Source organism: Silene latifolia, chromosome 8 (genome assembly GCF_048544455.1).
Source record: "Silene latifolia isolate original U9 population chromosome 8, ASM4854445v1, whole genome shotgun sequence".
NCBI classification, from domain to species: domain Eukaryota; kingdom Viridiplantae; phylum Streptophyta; class Magnoliopsida; order Caryophyllales; family Caryophyllaceae; genus Silene; species Silene latifolia.
This window is the reverse complement of record NC_133533.1, coordinates 10,524,871-10,552,805: the sequence shown is the minus strand read 5'-3', so window position 1 is coordinate 10,552,805 and position 27,935 is coordinate 10,524,871. Positions and strand designations below refer to the sequence as shown.

At 38.9% G+C, this 27,935-nt stretch overlaps 2 protein-coding genes across 2 annotated transcripts; one reads left to right on the top strand and one right to left on the bottom strand.

Annotated features, from left to right (window-relative positions):
• The first annotated feature begins 17,749 nt into the window (after window positions 1-17,749).
• Window positions 17,750-20,692, top strand: LOC141594101 (heat shock cognate 70 kDa protein 2-like). The gene is made up of 2 exons (XM_074414296.1): window positions 17,750-18,101; window positions 18,896-20,692. The coding sequence occupies exons 1-2, from the start codon at window positions 17,876-17,878 to the stop codon at window positions 20,599-20,601; spliced, it is 1,932 nt and encodes a 643-aa protein (XP_074270397.1). The 5' UTR covers window positions 17,750-17,875; the 3' UTR covers window positions 20,602-20,692.
• Window positions 20,693-24,919: 4,227 nt separating this feature from the next.
• LOC141594100 (heat shock 70 kDa protein 18-like) lies at window positions 24,920-27,579 on the bottom strand. The gene is made up of 2 exons (XM_074414295.1): window positions 27,296-27,579; window positions 24,920-26,634 (listed from the first exon to the last, which is right to left on the bottom strand). The coding sequence occupies exons 1-2, from the start codon at window positions 27,522-27,524 to the stop codon at window positions 24,941-24,943; spliced, it is 1,923 nt and encodes a 640-aa protein (XP_074270396.1). The 5' UTR covers window positions 27,525-27,579; the 3' UTR covers window positions 24,920-24,940.
• Window positions 27,580-27,935: the final 356 nt, after the last annotated feature.

Sequence of the window (27,935 nt, the reverse complement as noted above, 5' to 3'; positions counted from 1 at the left end):
TTCATCAGTTACACTCTAAATATGGTGTATATTTTAAAGGATGTAATAATTTTTATTTATTTTCTAATTAAAAATAAAAAAATATTAGTCTAATTATTTGTAAATCATCTTTTTAAGTGCGTGGTATACTGTTTTTACTTGTTTTTGTTATAAAGTTTATACGCGTTTTAATTATATTTTACATTTTTCCATCACATCATTGTAATTTAATGTCATAAATTAGTTTCATGCAATGATATAACATTATAGAGTTAATTTTTATAGTAAGGAAAAATGGTTTAAGACAAAAATAACTTAACTTAAAGTGTCTTTTGATGGTAATAAACTTTCCTTTTCTACCTTTTACTAAGATTATATTAGTACATTCTAACATTAAATGTACAGTTAATTTATATAATTAATTTAATGAGAATATCTCTTTATAAAACAGAACTAAAAATACGGTGCTGTAGCACGGGGATCTACACTAGTTGTATCATCAATGAAAAACTTACATTTTAACGAAAAATAAATATCAAATCTATTTTATGATAAATTAATTAAAATACTATTTCCTCCGATCCGCCCAGTCAATAATTTATATTTGCTTTATTTCCTCCGCATTATAAAGCAAATGTAAATTATCAGGGCCACTCCTGTATATTTTGAGGCCCTAGGAAAAATTGTAAAATAGGTCTCTTTTAAAAATTTTGTTCAAGTAATTCACGTGTCATTTTCCAATACAATTCAATCTTTAGCAACATTTAATTAAAAAACGTGTGTGTTGCACCAATACGTTTTTTTATATTCAAGTGGTGACCCTTAAAAATCGGTTGAAACTTAAAATCTAAATATGTGTATGAGGAAAATTCGACTATATATTATTACTCCATTTTGGTTATTCAGTAAAGTTCTTATTATTCTATTCCTTTAACGTCAAATAGATGCAAAAGATCGAAATTATTAGATATTACCTCTATTAAATGTCACGAGTCCAATGAATGTATCACTTGTATTAAAAAAAATAAAAAATGATAAAAAAGTAGCCATGAAGGATAAACAAAAGACCACTTACAATTTGGTAAGATGTTTAACCACCCGACTACTTTCCTAATTGTGAGTTCTACATGTAATAATTCTTACTAGTTGAGATCTCGTGCTAAAGCACTACATTTGTGAGGTTAACTAATATAGAGCTAGTAAGAATTTAAAAAATTTATATAAATGAGTTGTACTTATAATAGATTGTTGTAATGTCCTATTTATAATGTAAGTGACACTACTACAGATACAGCCTATAACAACGGGTAAAAACCGTTGTAAAATAAAAAAGCGGACGTTGTTAAAGCGGCCGTTGTAGAAGGTATTTACAACGGTTTGCTTATTTAGTGAAACCGTTGTCTAAAGTATTCACCACGGTTAAAAGCCGTTGTTGTTGGGTGTTCTCCGTTGTGGAAAGTGTCTCAAAATTTTGGAGGGAATAATATAACAACGGTTGTCGTATGTATAACCGTTGTTGTAACTTTCCCTCCAAAATTATGAAGTCTTTTGACAACGGGTGTATGTTACATACCCGTTGTTGAAACTGTAAGTAACAACGGTTCTTTGTTTATTACCCGTTGTTGTAATTTTACCTCCAAAATTGTGAATACTTTTAACAACGGTTCTTCGATTAAAACCTGTTGTTGAATATTATGCGCGGGTATTTGTGAATGTCATTCACAACGGTGTTATTTTTATTAACCGTTGTTAAAGGTATTCACAACGGTTTTTTTTTAGTAACCGTTTTTATTACAAACGCCTAATGTTTTGAAAAAATAAATTGGTTTCATGCTATTCAAAAACCTGCATATGTCAAGCACACCATATACCAAAGACAAAGATAAATCACAGCTGGGTTCATCAGAACTCAATAGATTCAATTCAACCACAACAGCAGCTGCATCATATATATATATACTTACAAGGAGTTGAATTTACATGAACTAATCATTCCCTAACTTCAACAAAAAATTTACTAATAAGTTGATCTAAACTCTGAGTATCATGCATTTCTAATATATTCTAAGACGTAGTTGCCCCACATGTCTCTTACCTCGTCTATATCTATATTTGAGTACTTTGCTCAACTGCTTACGACGGGTTGATTGCATACTTTGGAAAAAAACAAAGAGAAGACATTATGGTATATATAAAAAAGCAAGACAACATAGCAACATCATGGCATATATAGCGAAAGCAAGACAACATTAGCTCTAATTTTAAAAAAGTAATAAACACATTATTAAATTACTAACCTTTGGAGGAATAATGATATATCTTCGCCTAATAATCTCCAACATGAACCGACAAGCGTAGTATCCACATTGTATGCTATCCGGTTGGCGAGGGGCCTATTATTACATAAAAACAAACAGACGAGAGAAGGCTTACATCAGAATCTTGAACTTTAGGTATTGTATTAGTATTAAACACAGATTTTGCACTTAATGTTATTGTATTTGAGCACGTACCCCTGTTATCGTAATAAATTCGGGGCCAACATCGAGAATCTTTCGTGGGTTGATCTTCGTTTGCTCTTTTCTTCTCAAAGGCCCTTTTTTTTAAAAATAAAAGAGGCGAAACTCATTTTTTAGGGGCAAAAATGAGCTTTTTTCTATAAATAAAAATTGAAACTTAATGTTATTATAAATAAATCAATATTATAAACTTACATATTAATCAAGCGCTTAAAAGTCTCGCTTGGTTGGTGATGTATAGAGTCCAACCGTAAAAACTTTTTTCTTTGTCGGCATGATGATTTGCTACCACCCAATGAGTCCTACATCAAGAGACATCATCATTATTAACAAGTACATATATTAGTTATGAAAATGCAATTGTAGGGGGAAACGTAATATTAATTTGTTTATTACCCTTTTTCATTATAAGCGCCAAAAATCAGCTTCTTGGTTGTCGTCAATTGCTGAGCAATATAATCTACCCGTTGTGCGAACGAGATATCCGGAATAAATAAAGATAAAACATAGGGGCACAGGAATCCGTATTGATCAGATGGAATATTCTTCTCGGGGATCACTCTCAATTGCAATATCCTACATTATTACGGTATTAATTCCGGTATTTAAAACACTATCTACCTAGTAGTAGTCAGAATATTAGACTATGAAATTATTTATTAAGAAACTTACTTCATCCAAACAAATATGTGTGCTACATCAATCTGGTCTAGTCCAGCCCATACGGCTAGCAGATCCCATGATATAAGCGCTTGGCGCTCAGCCCCTAGAATATCCTCCTCGAGCGGAATAGTTATCGGTTGCTCGGAGGCTATGCGATGGCCACCTCCTCATACGATCTCATCATCGTCCCCGTTCTTACTTTTTGCATGTAATCCTTCCCTTTATATTTTGTGGAGTTTATACTCTTAACTTTCACGGCCGGGAAAGAATGAGTCTTTGATGTGGTGCTACTACCACCAGCCTACACATGTAGTATAGATAATTAAAATAATAAAAAATCCAAAGGTAACATATCCTAGTTGGAGTAATAAAAATAAAAGCGTACTTAATTAAATACCTCGTCAACCCGCTCTTTCAATGATGAGGTAGTAGTAGCGAGTAAGACGGGGACTTAGGCTTATCAGTCTTTTTGTCCCCTACACAAAATTACCATGCTTTTTATAAATACAGACAAAATATAAATAAAGGGGCGAGGTTAATTTTTAAAAAAATGGAGAAGTTAATTAAATACATACCTCATCAAGTTCTTGTGAAGTCGAGGTTGTTGGCATGTCTGTGGACTTAGGCTTATCCGCCAAAGCCGCCTTTTTTGTTCCCTACAAAAAAAAAAATAACATATAAATTTAACATATAAAAACATTCAACAATTAAAAATGTAACACATATATATATATAAAGGTATTTCTTCTAACCCCAACTGCTTTCCATTTGCTCGGGCGGAGGGCGGCGGCGAGATATCTTCGCCAAGTAGATGTGAGTATTAGGCCATTGGATGAAACTTCCAAGCGCATCTCCCGGAATGGTAATGTCGTCACGAACTGGGACAGGCAGTGGAAAGTTTTCATGGCCTGGAAAGACTGTAGTTATCTCTACTATTGTATGATTCGGCAAAAGTTTTTCGCCATGAATAACTACAGTTTCCGCTGCTGCAGATTTGTTTTCTACGAGACCCCGGCCAACACGCACATGTGGCTTTTCGATTCTATTAGGGTCGACAAGAATAACGGCCTATTGTTTACGGCCTGAAGAATATACACATACATACATTATTATATCTTTGCAAAACGCTTGAAGATTCAAAGATTTTGCAAAAACGCTTTCGTCTCAGGGCCGATTTTTGCACAAACTTCAGCATTCATATAAATTTAACTAATTAAACACTTCATGCATACCTTCACTGAAAACAAAGGGAACTGACTTGAAGGGGATGTATGCTGTTTTCCATCAGCCGTCTTCTCAAGTTGCATCTCCTTTTCGGACCCATTATTTACCTAATAAAATTAACCAATTCAATGGCACCATGTCGGAAGTTGGCGGTGAACACACCCCCGATCTTACCCAAAAAAAAAAAAAAAAAAAAAATAAGGAAGTATATTAGGTACCTGATCGGCTTTAGTTGTTACAACTTCAGAAGCATTATTAGGTACCCGATCTTTCTGAATCTCGTTGACCGATACTTCCTTCTCATGTATTGCCAAGGTAGTAGCGGCCTCTTCACCAATCTGTTGTACCTTATTATTACCCCCTTTAGAAATGACATCCTCCATCATCTTCACTTCTTCTTCGGAAAGCTTACCTCCAAAGATTCAGCTTTAGTAGTACGGATGCCATTAATCAAGTCGCTTGCCAAGAATGTAATGTGTCAGCAATTTTTATCCCAACAATAACATGTGAATTGAACTTAAATGAAAATAATAGAATAAATGTTACCATGTCGGCGTTCTCGGACTTAGTCTTCCTTTTCTTCTTTATCTCGGCGGTTTTCCCATAATATTTCGTTACTCCAACCTGTAACGGGACGCCCCTCAAACGACCCGGATGTTCGGGTCGGCCGATCGCTCTAGCAAGAACGTCATTACGACCACTTTGGGAGTGAATTTCCTTCTTCTACCTCTTTCAATACGTTATCCTATAATATATTAAATAAACTTCAAATTATATTTGTGACTAAAATAATAAAGTTAGTAATGAACTCGTCTTAATAAAATAATGCTTACTATGTTGGCCAAAACTTCCTCATCGTATTTGTCATGCGACGACAAGGGATCCTTTAGGCGTGTGCCCATGTTTATAAGTTACATGCCGATCCACCTCTTTCACTCCCTTTGCCACCTACACAATAACATGGTAACATTTATACACGTAAATGTGTATCAATGCAAGTCCAAGTGTGATTAAAAAATAAAGTCTCACATGGCAATAATGCATGCTACTTACGAGGTCCTCTTCTATCTTTCAGAACCGCCTCGAGAACCATAGAATTTCCCCTTCTTGCATGAAATGTTAGCACGATTTCTTTTGCTAACGGCCTTCAAATAATTATATAAAAGCGCAAGTAGATGAGATAATAAAAAGATTATATAAAGGACTCATTAATTAAAAAATGATAGGTAAATCGTTAAAAGGCGAGGATATTTAAACTGAAACTTCTCAGTAGTTCTCATCTTTTTGAAAAGATCCCATTCTTCCTGCTTGATGGTGGGACACTTGTTTTCCGGTGGGCTCTTACGCATCTCCCCCGTTGCCTTGTCCACATACAACCAATCCCTAGCAACGCCACACTTCCACTTTGTGGACATCAGTACCTTATGCATTAAATACTCATCATGACTTTCATCGGGTATAATAAAGCCTTCCTTTATACGAGCCAAGTATAACTCCGCCAATTTTGGATTCAAACTTTTAACATCCTCTAAATGGATAGGCACAAACTGTCTTGTGCAAGCACCAATCCAACGGAGAAAAGACCCGCATTTGGACCAAGAGTGGAAACCCTTCTCACTCCATGTTATTTCGAACATTGTTTAGCGGCTATAGCTGCAAGGACTTTCTTGCACTTCGTAGCACCCCTCTCACCAGGCTTATTATCACCAGGCTCATTATTCTTTTGACTTCTTTTACGTTTTTCACCCATGATAATCCTAAAAACCAAATATGAATGATATAGCTGGATATGAACAACTTAACAACGTACATGCAGAGTATTATCTAAAACCCTAAACCCTAATAGGAATGAAAACTTAAAACAACAGATTGAGCTTCTAAAATCCTAAACCCTGATAAGAGGAGTAAAGTAGATGATGCGGAATGATAAAGATAACAAAGAAGACGAAAAACAAACAGATGCATGAAAAAAGAAACAAGATGATCGTCTTAAAACCCTAATGACGAAACACAAAATTAAAGTGAACATACCTGTTGATGATGATGATAAAGAGAACGAGCAGGATGATAAGGGAAGGCAACGGAATCTGGCTCCGGAAATCGCGGGCGGCGGCGGCGAGAAATGTAAAAAGCGAGGAAGAGAGAAGGATTAACACAGGATACCAACGGTTGGAGTAATAATGTTGTGTGTGTTTGTGTATGGCATGCTGGATGGGTTTCTATATTAGTTTTTTATTAAGACAAACTATTAACAACGGGTGCTCAAAGCAGAACCGTTGTTATATGTTAATAACAACGGGTCAATAAAAGTAAACCGTTGTCAAAAGTTTATTACAACGGTTAAAATATACCCGTTGTAATATATTTTCACCAAATTAGCGCCAAAATGAAATATGTCAAAAAAAATAATTGACAACGGGTAGAGGTACTACACCCGTTGTTGAAAGTATTAACAACGGGTAATTTAAATATAACCGTTGTTATTGTTGAACCTCTTTTTTTTTTAAAAATTATCAGTAATTCCATTCACCAAAACCTGTAACAATACATACCGCAACATTATTCAAAAATTTCAACACCAAAGATCCACATCTAATAATAAGATCAAGAAAATAAGACAACTTACACCAAAGATGCATGCATACGTATGTCCCGATGAACTATCTCGGGATCGGGGACGTTTCTTGGATGTCATAGTTTCTTCGTTAACCCAAATACCTTCACCATGGTCATCACGCATATAGATGCTTTCAGTGTCCTCATGATCGGTGTCAACATCGTCGAAATAAGATACGAGTGGTAGACCGATCCATTCCCTCAAAAACGACATCCCGATCATCATCATCATTATCGGATGGACTACTCCTTCTTTTCCTTATAGACAGACAACCCACTTCTTATCCATAGGATCGGTGACATAGAACACTTGTTTAGCTTGGGATGCCATTATGAAAGGATCATCCTTATTATTGCCAACCTTACCCAGATTGACCAACGTAAATCCCATCTTATCCTTTCGGACACAATGGATGTTGTTATCAACCCAGTTACATCGAAACAAAGGCATTGTGAAATCAATGTAATCTAGTACCAATATTTCTTGAATAACACCATAATAAAGGCATTTTCCCCAAATAGGCTTTTTATCTTTTGAAGTAGCAAAGTGCATTGCCTCAAATTCAGAACTCACACCACTATTTTGCATTGTGCTCACCTCATCTTGCTCGCGGGTGTAAAAAGTATATCCATTAATGGCAAAATTATTGTAAAAGGTGACCCTGGCATTTGGACCTAAACCAAGACGTAGTAACCTATGAGAGATGTCATAACCAGTTTGATCAGTACACTGTAAGACAATATTCCTAAACCACTCTGGAAACGTCTTCGTATGCTCGTTCGCAATCCACTTCTCGGTCTTGTTTTGGTGATCGTATTTGAGCTCATCTTTGTGTTGTTGAATATAAGGTTGCACCTCATCTTCGTTGTTTAGCACATACATGTGTGCTAAATGCAACATTTCACGTGTCACAATTTTTTCAACCCGGCCCCTAATACCTTTTCCGGTCATCCAGTCACTATGACGATTCTTAGGAACGCCAATCAACTCCTTAGGGGAGAGATGAGCGTAACAATATGAAAGAGCTTCGTCTAAAATAGCGCGTTCAGCAATACAACCTTCCGGACGATACCGATTAGATGTATAGTCCTTGTAGACTTTCATCAATCTTTCGAAAGGATACTGGTATCTCAAGTACACGGGCCCAAGGTACAAAATCTCCCTAACCAAGTGAATGGTCAGATGAATCATGATAGTGAAGAAAGAGGGTGGAAAATACATTTCCAACTGACAAAGAGAGGTTACAACGAGGTTCTGCAATGAATCCGCGTCATCGGGATCGATGACTTTCTCGCATATGGACTGGAAGAAGAGACAGAATCTAGTTATAGCATATCTTACCTTTTCGGGTAAAATGGAACGAATAGCCACAGGTAGTAATTGTTGCATCAAAGTGTGACAATCATGTGACTTTAACCCGGTGAGTTTTAGGTCTTGCATCGACACTAGGCTTTTGATGTTCGACGAATAACCATGTGGCACTTTAATTCCATTCAAGCATGCACAGAACTCTTTTCTCTCATTCCGTGAAAGGGTAAAAGTGCAGGCGGTAAAAATGTACGATTACCTCTCTTCTGTGGTGCCAACTCTAGCCTAATACCCATCATTTTCATATCTTCCCTAGCTGCGACGTTATCCTTTGTTTTACCAGGAACATTCAGAAGGGTATTGATAATATTATCACGGACATTTTTCTCAATGTGCATGAAATCGAGGCAATGCGACCTCCAGTCGGGGCCAATATGGAAGTTTATCAAAAAATATGGATCTTTTCTTATACCCACGAGTAGACAATTTAGAGCCGCTCTTCTTCCCATAATCTATCTCAATATGCTTTACTTTCCGATAAACTTCATGCCCACTCAAAATTCTAGGAGGTTGACGAAGTTCTTGTCTTCCATTGAATGCTTTCCGCATCTTGCGATAACAATGGTCATGATACAAGAACCTCCTATTTCCCATATACACATACTTACGAGAAGACTTCAAGTATTCGGACTCGATATCCTCCCCACACAATGGACAAGCCTCTTTCCCATGAACTGTGTGCCCGAGAAAGGTCGCCATAAGCCGGATAGTCGGTTATTGTACACAATAACATCGCTCTCAAATTGAAAGTTTCGTTCTTATATGCATCAAATACTTCTATCCCACTATCCCACAACAATCGCAAATCATCTAGAAGAGGTTCCAAATATACATCTATATCATTTCCAGGTTGTTTAGGGCCTGAAATTAACAACGACAACATCAAATACTTTTTTTCATGCACACATATGGAGGTAAGTTATAAATAGCCAACACTACTGGCCAAGTACTATGTTGGCTACTCATGTTTCCGTGTGGGTTCATTCCATCGATGGACGGCGCTAGACGTAAGTTTCTAGGTTCATTGCCGAACTCGGGATACTTAGCGTCGAACGATTTCCATTGCTTACCATCTGCCAGGTGTCTTAGCTTTCCATCATTTATTCTTCCTGTTTCATGCCAAGTTAACATTTTTGCATCATCGGGATTCGCATAAATCCTTATGACTCTTGGTATCAATGGAAAATACCACAACACCTTAGCCGGGATCCCTTCCTTATCCTTATAACGCCACTCCAAACATTTAGGGCAATTGGTTAAGTTTTGATATAATTTCCGATACAATATGCAATCATTTGGACATGCATGTATTTTCTCATATTTCATACCCACTCCTCTTATTAGTTTTTTCGCCTCATATGTCTTAACAGGTAGAACATTACCATCCGGAAGCAACTCCTTTATCAAGGCTAAAAAACTAGTGAAACACGTGTCACTCACCCCATTTGCCCCCTTGATATTATACAACTTCACCACAGCAGACATTTTTGTGAACTTACAACCAGGATACAGAGGTGCTTCGGACTCACACAACTTCTCATACATGTTGTTAAGGTCATCCCAATTACTAGTGTCATCACCTACATCTTCAAAAGCAATGGACTCATCATCATTCTCTTCATTATCTATAGACCCAACATTCAACTTCTCTACTTCCAACTCTTCCAACTCAAAAACTCGGCAAACTCGGTATCATCGATTAGCCTTTCGTGTACCTCAACATCATCTTCTTTAGAGTTATTCTCTTCCTCTAATGATTCCCCATGAAAAATCCAAAGTGTATAGGATCGACTAAATCTCCACTTTTCTAGGTGTATTTTAACGTCCGGAAAAGCCATATAGCTAATATTACCACATCTTTCACAAGGACATGCAATACTAGAAGAACCATTCAAATTGTTCGAAACGAATTCATAAAATTCAGCTAAACCATCCTTGTAGGTGCGGTCACTCATATTTGCATCAATCATCCAAGTTCGAGTCATTATTCTACATTCGTAATAATAGGCAACTAATTCGGAAAATACAATAATAGGCAAACAAATAAACGAAATTCGGAAAGCAATTAAGCTAAATTATCAACAAATTAGATAATAATCCAAAAAATCCTATATCTAGTTATAATAAGCGTTGCTAAGAAACATATATATATACCGATTGATAAACACGCGATGAGGGAGAGAAGACGTGACAACGATGACGGAGATGAAGACAGAGAGACGATCGGGGTGTTTTGGATGATATAGTAGCGATATTAGCTTGTGTTTGTGTTTGTAGCGTATAGCAAAATAAAGCAATATGTTGTTCTTAAGATTTTCATAATATTAATAACAACGGTTATTGAGTCTACAACCGTTGTTAAAACGTATTAAAAACGGGTTCTAATATAACCGTTGTGATTACTTTTCACTAATTTGGCGCCAAACCATTAACAACGGTTAAAATTTAACCGTTGTTATTAGTTTTTTCATTAACAACGGTTGTTTAAGTATGACCCGTTGTTAAAACCAATAACAACGGTTAACAACACAGAACCGTTGTAATTAAGTTTGGTAAAATTCGCGGAATCAATTCTACAACGTGTTTTGATGATTTTCGTGAATAAGCGTTGTTAAAGGGCCGTTGTGGTTGCCTGTATTTGTAGTAGTGTGATATTATAAAAAAAGTGTACTATTTAAAGAACTTTTAAATTAATTTTTTTTTGTGCGAGCCTATTTTTATTATTAAAAATAATGATAGCCGACTATTATGGAAAAAACATAATATAATATAGAGTCACTACTTTTTTATTACATCGATCGGAAAAATTTATAAATGGGTTCATCTTTTAGTTTTAGTCATTTGTAGGAGGATTATAGGGGGATATGAGGATTGAGTTAGAAACGAAATATAAGTAAAGCGCATACTGACTTTATAACGGTCGTGTATAATATGGGCCCACTTTCTTTTGTATTCCGTATACCAAATGCGTTGAATTCGGAAAGAATAATTTGATTTGACTTTATAATTTATTGAGTTATTTTATTATGTGGTAAATTTGTTAGTCAATAAATCATCAATTAGAAGTATAATTTTAGCATGTGCCCACCACTATTGTCAATCATTTGTGCGGGAAAATATTAAGTAGTTCTTATTTTTTTTTTTTTTTTGAGAAAGCACCCCAAGGGTACAATTAATGCATTAACGAATCAGCAATAACAACAACGTTCACCATCAGAGGCAAAATATCCGCCCACTCCGACCGACCAAACACTCTAGGAACTAAATGAGCTAACGAGTGCGCAACAAAATTGTTTACGCGATTAGTGTACGACCAAATAACAGAACTAAAAGAACAAACTAAATTTAAAATGTCACTTAAAACTAAATAAAACTCAGACCGGCCTTCCTTCTTCTTCTTCAGTGCATCTATGACTTGGAGACAATCACTTTCAACAATAACATTCGAATGTCCTTTTTGTAATGCCATCTCGAGACCTTCAATAACTGCAACGGCTTCGGCCACATGCGGTTCCCATACTTCCTTCCAGCCCCTCGACACCGCCCATAGCACCTTCCCTTGATCATCACGACACACACACCCGACCCCAACACCGTCGCCCTCCTTAACCCCCGCGTCGACGTTTACTTTAACAAACCCCTCCTTTGCCTTCTACCACCCTTCCCTTGCTTTCACCTCGGCCTGACCGTTCCCTCCATCCATACCCGCTCTCTTCGTCCAACCTTCCCCCTCAATCTCGTCCCCAACATCCCTGGCTCTCTTGATCACTACTAAATGGTCAGCCACCATCTCATCGAACACAATTTTGTTCCGATGCTCCCATAATGCCCAACACCCTAGCATAAAGCGACTTTGCTCCACCCCCCAAGCACCCTCCAACGGCTCTCAACCCAATCTCTTATACTCCCTACTCCATCCTCCTCCTCCACGGCCAAACCCAACCCCTCCCACACCCGTTGAACAAAATGACAATCCCGGAACAAATGAAGACTAGACTCAGAAAAAGAATTACAAAAAGGGCAAAAAGGAAACTCACCTCCCACTCGGGAAACAATGTTAACCCTTGTCGCTAGAGCCTCTTTGCACAACTGCCAGAAAAAGAGTTTCACTCGGGGCCACACCGGAATTTTCCAAAGCCTGTTCCAAAGCCACTTCTCCTGCTCACAATTCGAAGTCTCCCCCCCCCCCCTCAAGCTCCTCCCCTGCCAACCGTCTATAGGCGGATTTAACCGTGTATAATCCGTCTTTTTCATCGCTCCAAGCCCACACGTCACAAGGTCGTTCTCGGCTAATACGCATCCTCATAATCCTCTCGCATTCAAAAGGGAGAAATAAGGTTTCAAGCTTCGCGATGTCCCACCCCACATCACCGGTTTGCATTAGCTCAGCCACTTTCATGCTTTCACATCCCGGGGGACACGAAGAGATAACACGGCCTGAGTTATTGCCTGCCACCCACGCATCCTTCCAAACCGAGGTTGTAGCTTCGTCTCCAATTCTCCGTCTCAAACCCCGCATCATCACCCCTCTGGCCTCGTGTAATCCTCTCCAAGTATAACTCGGGTTATGACCCATTTCAGCCGTCATCACATCCCCCGACGGATAGTATTTAGCCTTCATCACCCTTGCCCACAAACTGTTTGGGTTCGTTATGAGCCTCCACACTTGCTTACCAAGTAAGGCTAAATTAAAGAGACGAAAATCGCGAAAACCCAATCCCCCTCTGCTCTTCGATTGGCACATCCGCTTCCAAGCCACCCATGGAATACCTCGGTTACCATCACTTTCCCCCCACCAAAATCAAGAGACCACTGACCGAAGATCGTCACAGAAACTCGCTGGAATTTTCAAGACACTCATCACGTAGGTAGGAAGCGAATTGGCTACCGCCTTTATAAGAACTTCCTTCCCTGCTCTGGACAACAGTTTCCCGCGCCATCCCTGAATCCTCTTAGTCAATTTGTCACGAATAATATTAGTAAGAGCTTTTTTCGACCTACCCACAACCGTCGGTAACCCAAGATACCTCTCCTGCTCCTCCACTTCCACAATTGCCAGCTGACTCACAATAGCATCCCGTCGCGCTCTACTTACCCCTCGACTAAACGAGATAGTCGTTTTGTCAAGGTTTACCAGCTGACCAGAAGCTTGTTCGTAAGATCGCAAAATAGCTTGAAACACCTCCCCTTCCCGTGAGCTCGCTTTTATAAACACAATGCTATCATCAGCGAACAACAAATGCGAAATAGTCGGTGCAGACGGTGTTACCCGGATGCCATGAAGAGAGCCCACTTCAATCGCTCGCCTAATACTGTTAGACAAGGCCTCAGCACAAAGGATAAAAAGGTAGGGAGACAGTGGATCCCCCTGCCTCAACCCTCTTGAAGGTCGAAATTCTTGTGACGGGGCACCATTAACAAGAATCGAAAATGACACCGTGGAAATGCAATCCATAACCCTCCTCACCCACTCTCGGTTAAACCCCATCGTCCGCAAAACCGTCTCCAAAAAGCACCACTCAACTCGGTCATAGGCTTTGGCCATGTCAGGTTTAATAGCCATGAATCCCTCCGCAGCCCGTGAATTTTTCATGAAGTGAAAAGCCTCAAAAGCAGTGAGTACATTATCCGAAATAATCCGCCCCGGTGTGAAAGCGCTTTGGTTTTCCGAGAAAATTTTATCCAAAAAGATTTTTAATCTATTAGCTAGCACCTTGGACACAAGTTTATAGGCCACATTACATAAGCTAATCGGGCGGAAATCACGGATTTTGTCCGGAGCTTTCTTTTTGGGTATTAAGACAATATTGGTCTTATTTAGATCCTTAGCTGACTGCTCCCCTCGCAAGATAGACAAAACCGTTCTTATCACTTCAGGGCCAATTATGCTCCAATAAGTTTGGTAGAATAAGCCGTTCATACCATCAGGACCGGGAGCTTTCAATGGGTACATTTGATTTAATGCCTCCACAACTTCATCCTCGCTATAGTCTCGTTCTAAGACCAAATTCATCTCGGCAGTGACACGATTTTCGAGCCCCTGTGCACACAAATTTCCTTCGGCTGGATTAGAAGTAGTGAAGAGTTCCCGAAAATAATTAATGGCCACGCGAGCTACTTCCTCCTCTCCCTTCCGCTCCACCCCGGTATCATCAATAAGGCTCCCAATGTGGTTCTTCCTCTTTCGTTCAGTTGCGCAGGTATGAAAGAATTTAGTATTTCGGTCCCCATCCTTTAGCCAAAGGGCCCTCGAACGCTGTCTCCAATAGACCTCTTCTTGTCTCGCCAAATCAGCCACCTCCGCAACCAATTTCCGTCGTCTCGCCACCTGCTCATGTCCACGGATACCCCGGTTTAAATTAGCTATTTGTTTTCGTTTTTGCCCAATCAACCGTCTAATTTTATGGATATTTGTCTTCTTCCATTCCTGTAATTCACTAGCACATGAACTCAACATCGTCACCAAGCTCCCCCAGCCACGCTCAACCCCTCGCTCCACAGCAGCTTCACATCCCTCTTCCCCGACCCACATTTGTTCGAATCGAAACATCTGCTTCTCTCTACCAACTTTCTCTCTAGTATTAAGAACAAGCTTTATTGGGGCATGATCAGACCATTCCCGTTCCAAATAGAAAAGTTTAGCATACGAAAACATCTCTAACCACTCCCCATTGCACATGGCCCTATCTATCATACTCTGTCGATTTGCCTCTCCCACTTGTCCATTATCAAAAGAGAAGTTATATCCCTCCCATGGCACATCCCTCAACCCACAATCATCCACAGCTGCTTGGAAATTATTCATCTGCCATTGAGGCCGGCTGCCCCCCTTCATTTCAGTAGCAAAAAGAATCTCATTATAGTCACCCAAACAGACCCAAGGTAAATCAGTTTGTCTAGCAAGAACCCGTAGCAACTCCCACGACAAATGACGCTCAGATACTCCCGGCCACCCATAGAAACCCGTTACCCTCCATACTCCTGCTTGTGATGATATTTTGAAATCCATGTAATGAACTGAAGCGGAAATAAAAGAGCAGTCAACCTCTCGTCTCCATAGAAACGCAAGTCCCCCGGATCTCCCAACACTATCTACCTCTATCCCGTTATACCCATCCAATTGTTCCCTCACCCTCCTCATTTCACGGCCGCTAAGTTTAGTCTCGCATAAGAACACTAAGGCCGGGGCTTCCCTCCGCACTAGGTCACGGAAGGCACGAACCGTGTCGGGGTTGCCCAATCCCCGACAGTTTAAGCTTAAGATATTCATTGGGCCCGGCGAGGTTGAGTGCCCTCAACCTCTGCCTCAGGTATTGTGACGCCCCGTCAATAAAAGATCGCGCTCGCTTCCCTCCCCCACTCTCCTCCATACAGCTAGACTCCTCCTCACGACTCCTCTTTCCTCCATCTCCTCCCCCTGTTGGTTTCTCCCTCTGTACCCCCACGCTCTTTTCCCTCTGTAATCTGGTCCAGCTCCCTCCCTTGCCACTGTTTATCGCTCTCCTCCCCATATCAAGCTCCTCACACCCTGACACCGGACTGCTCATCCCCATGCTCAACTCCACATTAACAGTAGAGTCCTCGTCCAAATCATTAGACACCTCCCTCACCTCCACATTACCCTCAGTGCACCCTCCCTTCATTCCCTTGTCTCCGTCCCCCTCCTTCCCAAACCCCTCAGTATCCACCTCCACCCTTTCCCCCATTCCAGTCCTTCCCCCCACCTCCATCTGCTGCACACCGCCACTTTTCTTATGGCGAAGGTCAAGAGCTATAGATTGTAGCTTCTCAATCATGGAATCAATATCAGCCTTCGCTTCCTCCCTACTCACCCTATCAAAGCAGCCACGTAAATCCTTAGCAGCTTTCCCCGTCCCGTCACTCACGGTCTTTGTGACCTTCCATGGCGAAGCACGCAACCATTCACCATACTCAAGCTCCTCTTCCTCATACGGGCCCTGCTCACAATCTTGTTCTCCGTGACCAATAACCCCACAACCGTAACAGAATAGGGGCAGTCGTTCGTATTTTACATCAAAAGTCACAACCTTCCCCGCTTTCATCGATATGGGCACCCCTGTTTTTAATGGCTCCCTAACATCATGGAGAACACGGATCCTAATAGCTCTGTCTAATTCCACATTTGGTCCATACTCAGCAGCCACAAAAGAACCCAGCATATCACCAATACGTCGCGCATTTGTTAGAGACGATTTCCCAGAAATAGGAAGATCGTAAACCCTAGCCCAAATTGGAAAGTGAACAAGAGGTACATCCGAAAGCTTACCCGATGGATTTGGTTCGTTAAAACACCAAACGAATTTATCGAAGTGCCACGGTTGGCCTTCGAGCACCCTGGCTTTGTCCCGTTCTGCTTCGAATTTGAAGATAAAGGTTTTCTCTTTAGGGTCGACAATGTTCCCCATCACCGGTTTCATAGGATTCCAGAGCTTTATCATTGTATCAATTGCAGCCTTCACGTTTATCGCTCTCGATGCCCACACCTTTCCTGCCAGAATAGAATGGTTCTTAGTCTCTCCCTCATCTTCACCTTCCTCCCACACAAAAGGCGGCCCTTCTTCAATTTCAGTCGAACCCATAGGCCTTTTCCCATTCCGATCATGGCCCCTCGTTCCGCTGCTTCTATGACCCTGCATAAAGAAAACAAAAGACAACAAAGGAAAACAAAAAGAAGACTGATCTTACGATCGAAATCGTAAGAGGAGCCCCGAGCAGAGAGGAGAGAATCAAAGAAGATTTTGACAGAGCCCTAGAAGAAACCCTAGACCATAGCTTTAAGTTTATGGGTTGAACACTTGAACTCCAAGTAGTTCTTATTCTTTTAGTTTAGTAGGAATTGACAAAAGACCTAAGACTATAGCGTACATAGTGGACTTTTAGTTCCGTAATTGGGCCCCTATCAGACTTGGACCCTTGTCAAAAACCCATTAAATAGGTCTCTGGGCCGCCTGTAAATTATTCACTAGGACAGAGGGAGTAGTTTAGAAAAGAAAATAACATAAGAAATGTATTTTAAGCTAATAAACGTAAAAAAAAATACTAGTTTGAATTGGATTTTTTGACTTAAAAATTACATTAAAATTAAAATAATACTAAAAAATGGTACTCAAATAAAGTTCGAGCTCAGGTTTGGGCTCATAAAATTATCATATGAGCCGGTCTTAAACCTTGGATTTAAAGAACTCTGATTTGGACTCAGACCGATTTTTACACTATGGGCCGAGCTTGATCGTAGATGAGCTTGAAGTCGTATTGGCTCAGTTACACCCTACTCGTATTATCTAGAATCCCCTTCAAATCATATTTATGATAATTTCCCATTTCAATGAAAAAACCTAGGCAAATTCCACAAAAACGACAAAATCCCGCCTAAAACATTTGAAATATTTTTACAAAATGGAGCAACTTAACTAAAATTTCACCCTAGTTATCTCTAAACAAACAGTTCCCAATTTACGACACTTGAATCGACATAGAAATAGAAATGGCGGAGAAAGGAGATGGTGACTGGCCAGCAATAGGAATCGATCTCGGAACGACGTACTCATGCGTCGGCATATGGCAGCCTAAACAAGGTCGAGTCGAGATCATCACCAACGACTTAGGAAACCGTACGACGCCGTCTTGGGTCGCATTTAACCAACACGAGCGGCTTATCGGCGAAGCCGCCAAAAATCAAGTCGCCGTCAATGCCTCCAATACTATCTTTGGTTCGTTTTCTTTCTATTTCTCTATGATTTCAGATTTTCAGTGGCGGAACTAGAGGTCTAGCAAACTAGGTCGAGTGTCGATCCAAACAATGATAATGTTAAAATGTTAATATTAGTTTTAATTTATTGCATTATTTGTTCGCTTTCCGTAAATTTCACTCTAATTTTCAAGTCTCGAAAATTTGTGGTTGAGTCCTAGGGTTTGAATGATTAATTCATATTAGCCGATCCCAAATCATGTTTGGACCGAGGCGAAATGCTAGTACTATCGTTGATGGTTGGGGCCTATGTTGATAGAGTCACTGAATGTATTTTTTGGGGAGTAAGACGTAAAATGTTTGATGAGCGCATTAGAAAGAAGAGATATTTAAGGTATTACATATTAAATCCTGCCAAATGCCCCCTAATTCCCTAAACGACTCAGCTAATCGTAATTTTAAATTTGATTGTATACACATACGGAGTTTTTGAAAACTAATCGGGACAGAAAAGACGGCTATTGTTTTTGTAATCGGAGATTTTAGGGATTGCTATTGTTTGTAATTGCTTGGGTTGTTTCATTCATCTAATCTCAAGGTATTTATACAAGTTCATTGCATAACATTCAAGGCGCCTCAAAAGTTACCATCGAATGTCGATCTTAATGCTTTTTTATCCTTGCATTGTTGCTTACTTGCACTATAGAATTATTTGACGAAAAAGATCACTGTTTTGTAAGCATAATTCCCATTCGTGTCTTTTTTACGACTATTGAACAATTATTCACAACTATTGAACAATTTACAATTGTACAGATGCAAAGAGGCTTATAGGCAAGAAATTCAGTGACAAAAGTGTACAGAATGATATGAAGCTCTGGCCATTCAAAGTGATTCCCACTCCTGATTCGGATTACGGAAAGAATCCTTTGATCGAAGTCACTTTTAAAGGTGAAGAGAAGCAATTCTCCCCTGAAGAAATCTCCTCAATGATACTTTCTAAGATGAAAGATATGGCGGAGTCATATCTTGGTTCCAAAGTCAAACATGCTGTTGTAACTGTCCCTGCATACTTCAACAATGCTCAACGTCAAGCCACTAAAGATGCTGCCACCATTGCCGGGCTTAATGTCTTGCGCATCATTAACGAGCCCACAGCAGCCGCCATAGCTTATGGTCTCAACCATTCTGTTGACGGTGCCTCGAAAAACGTGTTGGTTTTCGATCTTGGTGGTGGGACTTTTGATGTTTCTTTGGTATCCATTGGAAATGATGCCTTTGAAGTGAAAGCTGTCAGTGGAGATACCCATCTCGGTGGGCAAGACTTCGACAACAGAATGGTTACTCATTTTGCTGCTGAATTTCAGAGGAAATATAATAAAGACATGAGTGGAAATCCGAGAGCTATTAGTAGGCTTAGAGCTGCCTGTGAAAAGGCTAAGCGACTGCTTTCTTCGACTGTTGAGGCAGTTATTGATATCGATTGCCTTTTTGATGGACTTGATTTCTCTTCCACTATAACTCGTGCTCGCTTTGAAAAGATGAACATGGACTTATTTTCAGACTGTATTACTCCTGTCCAGACTTGTTTAAAGGATGCTAAGATGGAAAAGAGCGATGTTCATGACGTTGTTCTCGTGGGTGGGTCAACCCGGATACCTAAGGTTCAACAATTGTTGCAAGATTTTTTCGAGGGAAAAGAACTTTGCAAAAGCATTAACCCAGATGAAGCTATTGCCTATGGCGCTGCTTTTCACGCGGCTTCATTGACCGGTATGAGTATCGGTAAAAGTTCAGTTGTTGTCGACGTGACTCCACTGTCTCTCGGGACTGATGTCCAGCATGGAATCATGTGTGTTGTAGTTCCTCGGAACACCACATTACCTACAAATATGGTTGCAGGCTTTCAAACTATGTACGACAATCAGACAGCCATGGGTTTCCCGGTGTATGAGGGCGAGAGTCTTATTTGTGAAGAGAACAACTTATTGGGAGATTTTGATTTGTTTAACATTCCTCCAGCTCCGAAAGGAATCCAAAAGACGGATGTTTGTTTCAATATTGATCTAGACGGTATTCTGACTGTGTCGGCCCAACTTCTTGGGTCGGACAATAAGGAGCAAATCACTATTACCAATCACAGTGGTCGGTTACCAAAAAAAGAAATCGAAAAGATGAAATCTGATGCTAAGAAGTACAAAGACGAAGATGAAGAGCGCAAGAAGGCGTCCAAGGCCAAAAATAGGCTGGAGAGTTATGTACTTGAGTCGAAGGGGAGATTGAGAAAGTGCGGGATGAAGATAGGGAGAAAGGAGAAGAGGAAGTTGGGGGACGCTATCGAGCAGACGATTCAATGGCTAGACTGGAATCACTTGTTGTTCGATACGACTAAGATTGAGGACAAAATGAAGGAGGTCGAGAGCATTTGCGAGCCTATTTTCGAGAAAATGAAACAAAACAATGCTGCTGATCTTGAGGATAGCCATAGTTGCCCTAAAATTGAGATTGTTGAGCTCGATTAAACGACAATTACTTGAGCAATTCAATTAACTAAACTAAGGAGTTAATTTATTCTATTGATTTGTAAACATTTGTTGCCGACTAGCCGGGTGATTGTATCTTTCATTCTCATTGATGCTGTTAGTGTTGTTTTTGAGGTTTTAATGTGAAACCGTCTCACCTATCACTATTATGAGTAGAATCTTATATACTTCGAAGCTAAGAAGTATCATATATAAGATGATGGGATTGTGAATGTTAGATACTTAGATGCATGTAGGAATGTGTGATACTCCGTATGTAATGGAATACTCCCTCTGTCCTGGTCATTTGTTGTCCTTTTTTATTTTAGAGTGTCTGAGTCAATTGTTGTCCTTTCTATTTTGAGAATGAACTTAGTGAGTAATTCGATCATTCACACTCAATTTGTTCAACTTGTCATTTAGTTATTGTCTCCCTCTTCTTTCTTTGGTCTTTGTGCCAAAACCAAAGGACACCAAAACCAAAGGACAACAATTGACCAGGACTAAGAAAGTATTTTTTTATGAAATTTTAAGTTCAGAGGTTTGTTGTTGCCTTGTTGCCTGCTGTTTGGTGAAATTGAAATTTATGCAATGAAGGAGAGGCTCGCTGAAATAGACATGTCTATGAAGATGCGGACTATCTGCACCTGGACAAAACGACCAAAATTGAACAACGAATAAAAAAAATGATGAGTTAATTAAGTGAAATAAAGTCGACTTTATTTTTTTTTTTTTAGAAAAAAAAAAAAAAAAAAAAAAAAAAAAAAGTCGACTTTATTGATTAAAAAAATACTGTTTATACTATGATCATTCAAAAATATAAAGCAATATAATTAGTACGGAGTATTAGGCTCTGTTTGATAAAACTGACTAAAAAAGTACCTGAAACCTGAAAAGGTACCTAAAATCTGATAAGGTGACTGAAATTAAAAAGGTACCTGAAAAACTAACTGAAAATTGAAAACTGATAAGGTAGCTGATTAATTGTAAAGTGTTTGGTAAAATTAACTAAAAAGGTAACTGATTTTTTGTAAAATAACATAAAAGGACATTAATAATTATAATAAATTAATTTAAATAAAGGGTAAATATGTAAAGTAGAACATTTCAGCTACCTGAAACTTTAAAAAGCTATCTAGAGTAGCTTTTCATTTTAGTTACCTGAAAAGTCATTTCAGGTACCTGAAATGACTTTACCAAACAACACTAGGTAAAACAACTACCTGAAATATTAGTCAAATCAGGTTACTTGGTCAAATCAGGTACCTGAAATGCCTTGCCAAACATAGCCTTAGGCATTGCTTAAGACCGTCTTCAATTAAGACTTCTTACAATTTTATTTTACTATATTTCATGTATGTGCGCCCCCAATCGAGTTTGTCCAGCCAGAATCCTTCGCTACAAGGTGTTCTAATCTATCCTCCTCATCGGACGTCACCGCTTCGCCGGAGTTGACATGCGGATCTGACAGTATATCACCAAGTTATACCCATACTTTTTTGTCGCAACTTAAATTACTATTTTTGCCCGAGAAAATTTTCCAGAAAAAAGAAAAAATGTTGACGTTGATCCATTGGAAGGAAATAGTTTTAATTGGACCCTAAAGCGAGAATTAGTTTGGTAAATAGCTCTATTTTGAAAAAAAATCCGTTAAATGGCCGTTAATTTATTATGATGTGGCAATGAATTATTAATTAAAAATTATTAATAAATATGTAATAAAAATGAAAAGCAGGAGTACCATGGGAAATCTGACAAAAATTAAGGGATACCACGAGAAATTTCCGTAATTTTTAATTACTAATTTATTGCCACATCATCAAAACTTAACCTCCATTTAACGAACGTTATATTAGGGGTACCATGGGCACAAAATTAGAATCTCAAGGATAACATAGGATAGAAAATCTGACAAAATTAAGCGGTACCATGAAAAATTTCCGTTAATTTTAATACTCGAAAGCGCTGTTTGGTAAACGGCATATTGACCAATTTTTAACATATTCAAGGGTTTTAGCATGTTTGACCAATCAATATGCTAATTTTAGTGTTTGGTAAATAGCATATTAAAACATCATATTTGGGATCAATATGTTGTTTTACAATATGCTGCTTACCCCAGCATATTGGTTAACATATTGAAAAATAGGAAATTTTTCTCCATTTTACAAAGAAAACTAACAATCTACTAATCGTAATCTGTCAATTACCAAACACTCAAATTAATTCTGCTAATTATAATATGCTAGTCAAACCTTCTGATAAAATCTATCATTTATAATCTGCTTTTGCAATCTGCTTATGCTAAAATTAATCTGATATTTACCAAACGGGGCCGAAAATAGTTACTCCATATGAAATAATAATAAGAGGAGATAAAATGGAAGGGTTAAAATCAAAAACTTTAACCCTTTAAGTGATAATTTGGGCGATATTAGGAAAACTCGGGCCACAAAAAGACCAAAACCCTAACAAAAACGTCACCCTTATATAACCCTCCCTCTTTCTCTCAAAAACAGTAACCATGAAATTGGAAAAGCAATCCATGAAAATTCCACTTCTCTCCCCATCACCACCTCGAAATTCGACCGCTTCGCAAACTCTTCCAATCACAACTCCTTCTTCCTCCTCTCGACCACCGGTGGTGATCTTTACCGATAAGGAAAAGCAGACTTTCAAAGATCTTCAGTTTTTCTACGTCTCCGTAATCATACATTATTACTCACTCACCAACCAATCTCTCCCTACATGGACATGGTTACATCCTCTTGGCGGTTTCGGGTTGAGCCATGAACAACTCAAAGACCTCACGGAAGTGGTTCTATGGCATGTTGAAGGCGGGACTCGTCCAAGGGTTTGTCTTTCCACCCTAAGCGCTATCACTTTTCCTTTACCCGAAACCTTCCCTACGGTTGACTGTGCCTTTCGATTTCTACTCTGCCAAAACCGCTGGAAAACCGCGGAGACGGTCTGCAATCTTGTTGGCACCATATTCGTCGGTTTTGTCATCATCTTGACCGTCCCAAATCTATTTTCTTTATTTTTTATTTTTATTCTTTTTTATAAGTTAGGGAAACTATACCATCCGCAAGAATGAGAACGGTATTGGTCGTCCCACATCTATTGGTTTTGTGCTAATTTGAGTCAGGTAAGGGTCGATTTGGATCAATATCGTTTAGGGAAATTTCATGTCATATTTTTTTGTATGTTTAATTTATTTCGATTTTCGGTTGATAAAGGGAATGAACAATAGTCCTGATGATTGATAATGTTTAAATTTATTTCGATTTTCGGTTTATAAAGGGAACAATAGTCACGAATTTGAAAGAAGAAGTATTATATACCGTATGATTGAAGACATGTTTTTGTTAGGAGATCGGAAATTCGGAATAATATTGATCATTTGATCTTATGAAATAAGTTAATTATACTTGCCATTATTACGAGATACTATGGCCTCGTTTGGTTCATATAAGCGTTGAATTCCAGTGTTAATTTGCAGGTCACTGGAATTCAACTCCTGTATAAAATTTTGCAACTCACCGGAATCCAACTCTCGTATAGAATTCACAACAAAAATATGTTTGGTTGCCTTGAGAGAGTTTGTTTTTCCCATGAATAAAATACTAGTAGAAAAATCCCCTATTGCGTCAATTGAATTACGTAGTTTCTAAATAAACTAAAAAGTACTCACTTTTAGCGGGAATGCATTTTCGCCTTGTAATTAAGCTTTTTGCATTGGGTTTTTTAAAAAAACCGACGTAATTGTTGCGTCAGTTATGAGCAAAAATTCTATGTGAGACAGTGAATGAGTGATCTATTTTTTTCCCCAAAAATTCTAGGGAGTGAAGTGAAAGAGCGGTGGATAATTTGTTAGCAAATTTTCAATTTTGTTTCAATGAAAAGTTATGCGCCTAGATTTTTTCAGCTATACATCTGTTTTAAGAACTCCGATGCGTATTATATAAATTAAATTGAATATTAAAGTCCATTTTAGATAGGCATAGGTTTTTGTAAAAGTTGGATGTCTATACAAAGGAATAGACATCAGATTTTTGAAAATATCCCATGTATAAACTTATACATCTGATTTTTACATAAATCCGATGCCTATTAAGTGATATCTATTATGTATTTTATAGTAGTGTTGCTTGTGTCTTTAACATGTTTTCCTGTTTTTGAGTAGTTAGATTAGATAGGTTGTCATTACTTAGCGGATAAGCCAAGAGTATTAAACTGTTAATAGCCATGTTCCCAAATAAACAAAAAGTAATCGACTTAATAATGAGGTATCATATAATTAAATTCTTTTGCTGTCTATCAAAGAACAAATTATAACTCAATCAAGCTGCAATATTTCAATCTCTGTGTCATCATCACTCTTACGCATCTTCTTAAAAATAGGCTCAGAAATTTTAACCAACCTTTGAATTTTTTGCTCAAACATTCTAGCTTTACCAAATATGTTGTTCCAATCAAGCCATTGCTCCGTTTGCTCGATAACATCATCGATCTTTCTCTTGTCCTTCAAATCGATTTTCCACATATTTTCTCTTGCCTTCTTCTTAACTTCGTCCACATAATTCTCTAACTTGTTCTTTGCCACGGCCGCCTTCTTAAACGCCTCATCATTAACCTTGTACCTCTTTGCCTCTTTCACCATCCTATTGATCTCCTTTTTGGGCAATCTCGCGCTGTGATTCGTTATTGTGACCTGATTCTTATTTTTTGTGTCTAAATCCTCGGCTGATACAGTTAGAATACCATCAGCATCGATCTCAAATACAGTGTCGAACTTTGGAACGCCCTGAGGTGCTGGAGGAATTCCCTCTAGTGCAAATTGTCCAAGGTAGTGGTTTTCGACAGCAACTGGGTTCTCTCCCTCGTACACGTTAAATGACGCGGACAATTGGTTATCATATGCGGTGGAAACCCTACAATTCCTCTTTGTTGGTATGGTTGAGTTCCGAGGGACTATAACTTTCATATCACCATAGTAAAGCTTAATGCCAAGAGAAAGAGGAGTAACATCAGTAAGTACATGACTTTTCATACCCATTGTGCCAGTTAATACGGCCGCATGACAGGCAGCGCCATATGCAACAGCCTCGTCTGGATTAATACCTTGGCAGAGCTCCTTTCCATTGAAGAAGTCTTGCACCAACCGACGAACAATTGGGGTTCGAGATGATCCCCCAACAAGGACGATTTCATGGACCTCACTTTTCTCGATCTTTGCATCCTTCAAGCACTTGTCGATGGGTTCTAGACAATTCTGAAACAAATCCATATTCAGCTTCTCAAATCGTGCACGAGTTATGGTCGTCGAGAAATCAATCCCATCAAAAAGACAATCAATGTCGATAGATGTCTCAGGGGTCGAGGAGAGGTTCCTCTTCGCCCTCTCACAAGCTGCTCGCAACCTGCCTAATGCTCTTGGATTATCACTCATGTTCTTATTGTGTTTCCTCTCAAACTCGGCAATGAAATAATTTACCATCCGTTTGTCAAAATCTCCGCCACCAAGGTGTGTGTCACCACTAACAGCTTTCACCTCGAATGCATCTTTTCCAATAGCGACCAAGGAAACATCAAATGTTCCACCACCGAGGTCAAATACCAAAACATTCTTGACCGCTTCAACTTCACCACTAGTAAGCTTTTTGTCAAGACCATAGGCTATGGCAGCAGCTGTTGGCTCATTAATAATGCGCAGGACATTCAACCCAGCAATGGTGCCAGCGTCTTTAGTAGCTTGACGTTGCGCATTATTGAAATAAGCCGGGACAGTGACAACAGCATTCTTGACCTCAGTGCCAAGATACGCTGTTGCAATGTCCTTCATCTTCGAGAGTATCATAGATGATATCTCTTCAGGGGCGAAATGCTTCTCCTCATCCTTGTAATTAACCACAATGATCGGCTTCTTGTTGTCGTTTCCAACATCTTGAGCAATGACAGTGAATGGCCAGAGCATGATATCATCTTGCACCACCTGATCGTTAAATTTTCGACCTATGAGCCTTTTTGCATCTGTCAAAAGAAAAAGACAAGTCATTCCTGGATCTTCCACTAATGATGTAATATCAACAATACTTATGCAGAGATCATCATAGTTCTAAATTGGGTATAAATATCAACAATATTTATTTAGAAGCGAAAAAAGTAATTGATGTATCGGTTCCAAATTATGAACATAGTTCTGAATTGAGTATAACTGAATACGGAGTACAAAATTAGCGGCACAATTTCACCAATTACTGAAATTATTAGGGCTACGAGATCAAACTAATACGGAGTAATAAGTATCTACTGAGTGCATCTGCGCCCTCATTTTCAAAAATAAGTGGTTGCGGATAGTATATATGATTAAGAGGTCATTGGTTCAATTATCGGAAATCTTTGTAATTTATGAACTCGAAATTCATCATCGGAAACTTAGATCCGTCATTTCAAACATTTTATAAACGCCCCTAACCAACTAAATGAAGGTAAAAATGGAACAAGACGGAGTGTAGAATACTAGGTATGTTTAGTACTCCCTCCATCACAATCATTTGTTTGCCTTCGATTAAAATACTCCTCACAAAGAATAAAAAAGAAAACAAATGATTGGGATAGAGGGAGTAAAATACAATTCCGAATTTCATTTATTATCCGATTAAGAAAATTTAAACAAGGATAGAAAACAAACCAAAGATAGTGTTAGTAGGGTTTATGGTAGCCTGGTTGATAGCACCTTCGCCAATAAGCCGCTGGTGTTGGGTGAATGCGACACAAGACGGCGTCGTACGGTTGCCTAAGTCGTTGGTGATGATCTCAACACGGTCATCTTGCCATACTGCTACACATGAATATGTGGTTCCAAGATCGATTCCTACAGCAGGCCAATTTTCTACTGCTTTATCCGCCATTTTTGCCATACCTTTTGGTATACACGGAGAATTGCGAGGAACTGCAAGTATAGGGCAAATTATGTGCGGGAGTTTAGAATTTAAAAGTGCAATGTATTTCGTCTTTTGATATACGGAGAATTTATAAGTGCAATGTATCACGTCTTTAGATTGTTTACGAATATTATTATATCTTAAAAATGAGCAAGTATTTTTTTGAGTTTTGATGTCGTTTACAATCTATGACCGAAATTGATCTGAATCAAAATGCCGATCTAAATGTTGACCATGGTTTCAAAAACTACAAGTAGAGGTGGCAATTGGATCAGTCGGGTCAGGTTTGGGTCGGGCCAAGTCGGCTCGGGTCATATCGGGTCAGCCTACTCTTTCGGGTCGGCTGAGGTCATTTCGGGTCAAATGATTTATCGACTCGGGTTTGGG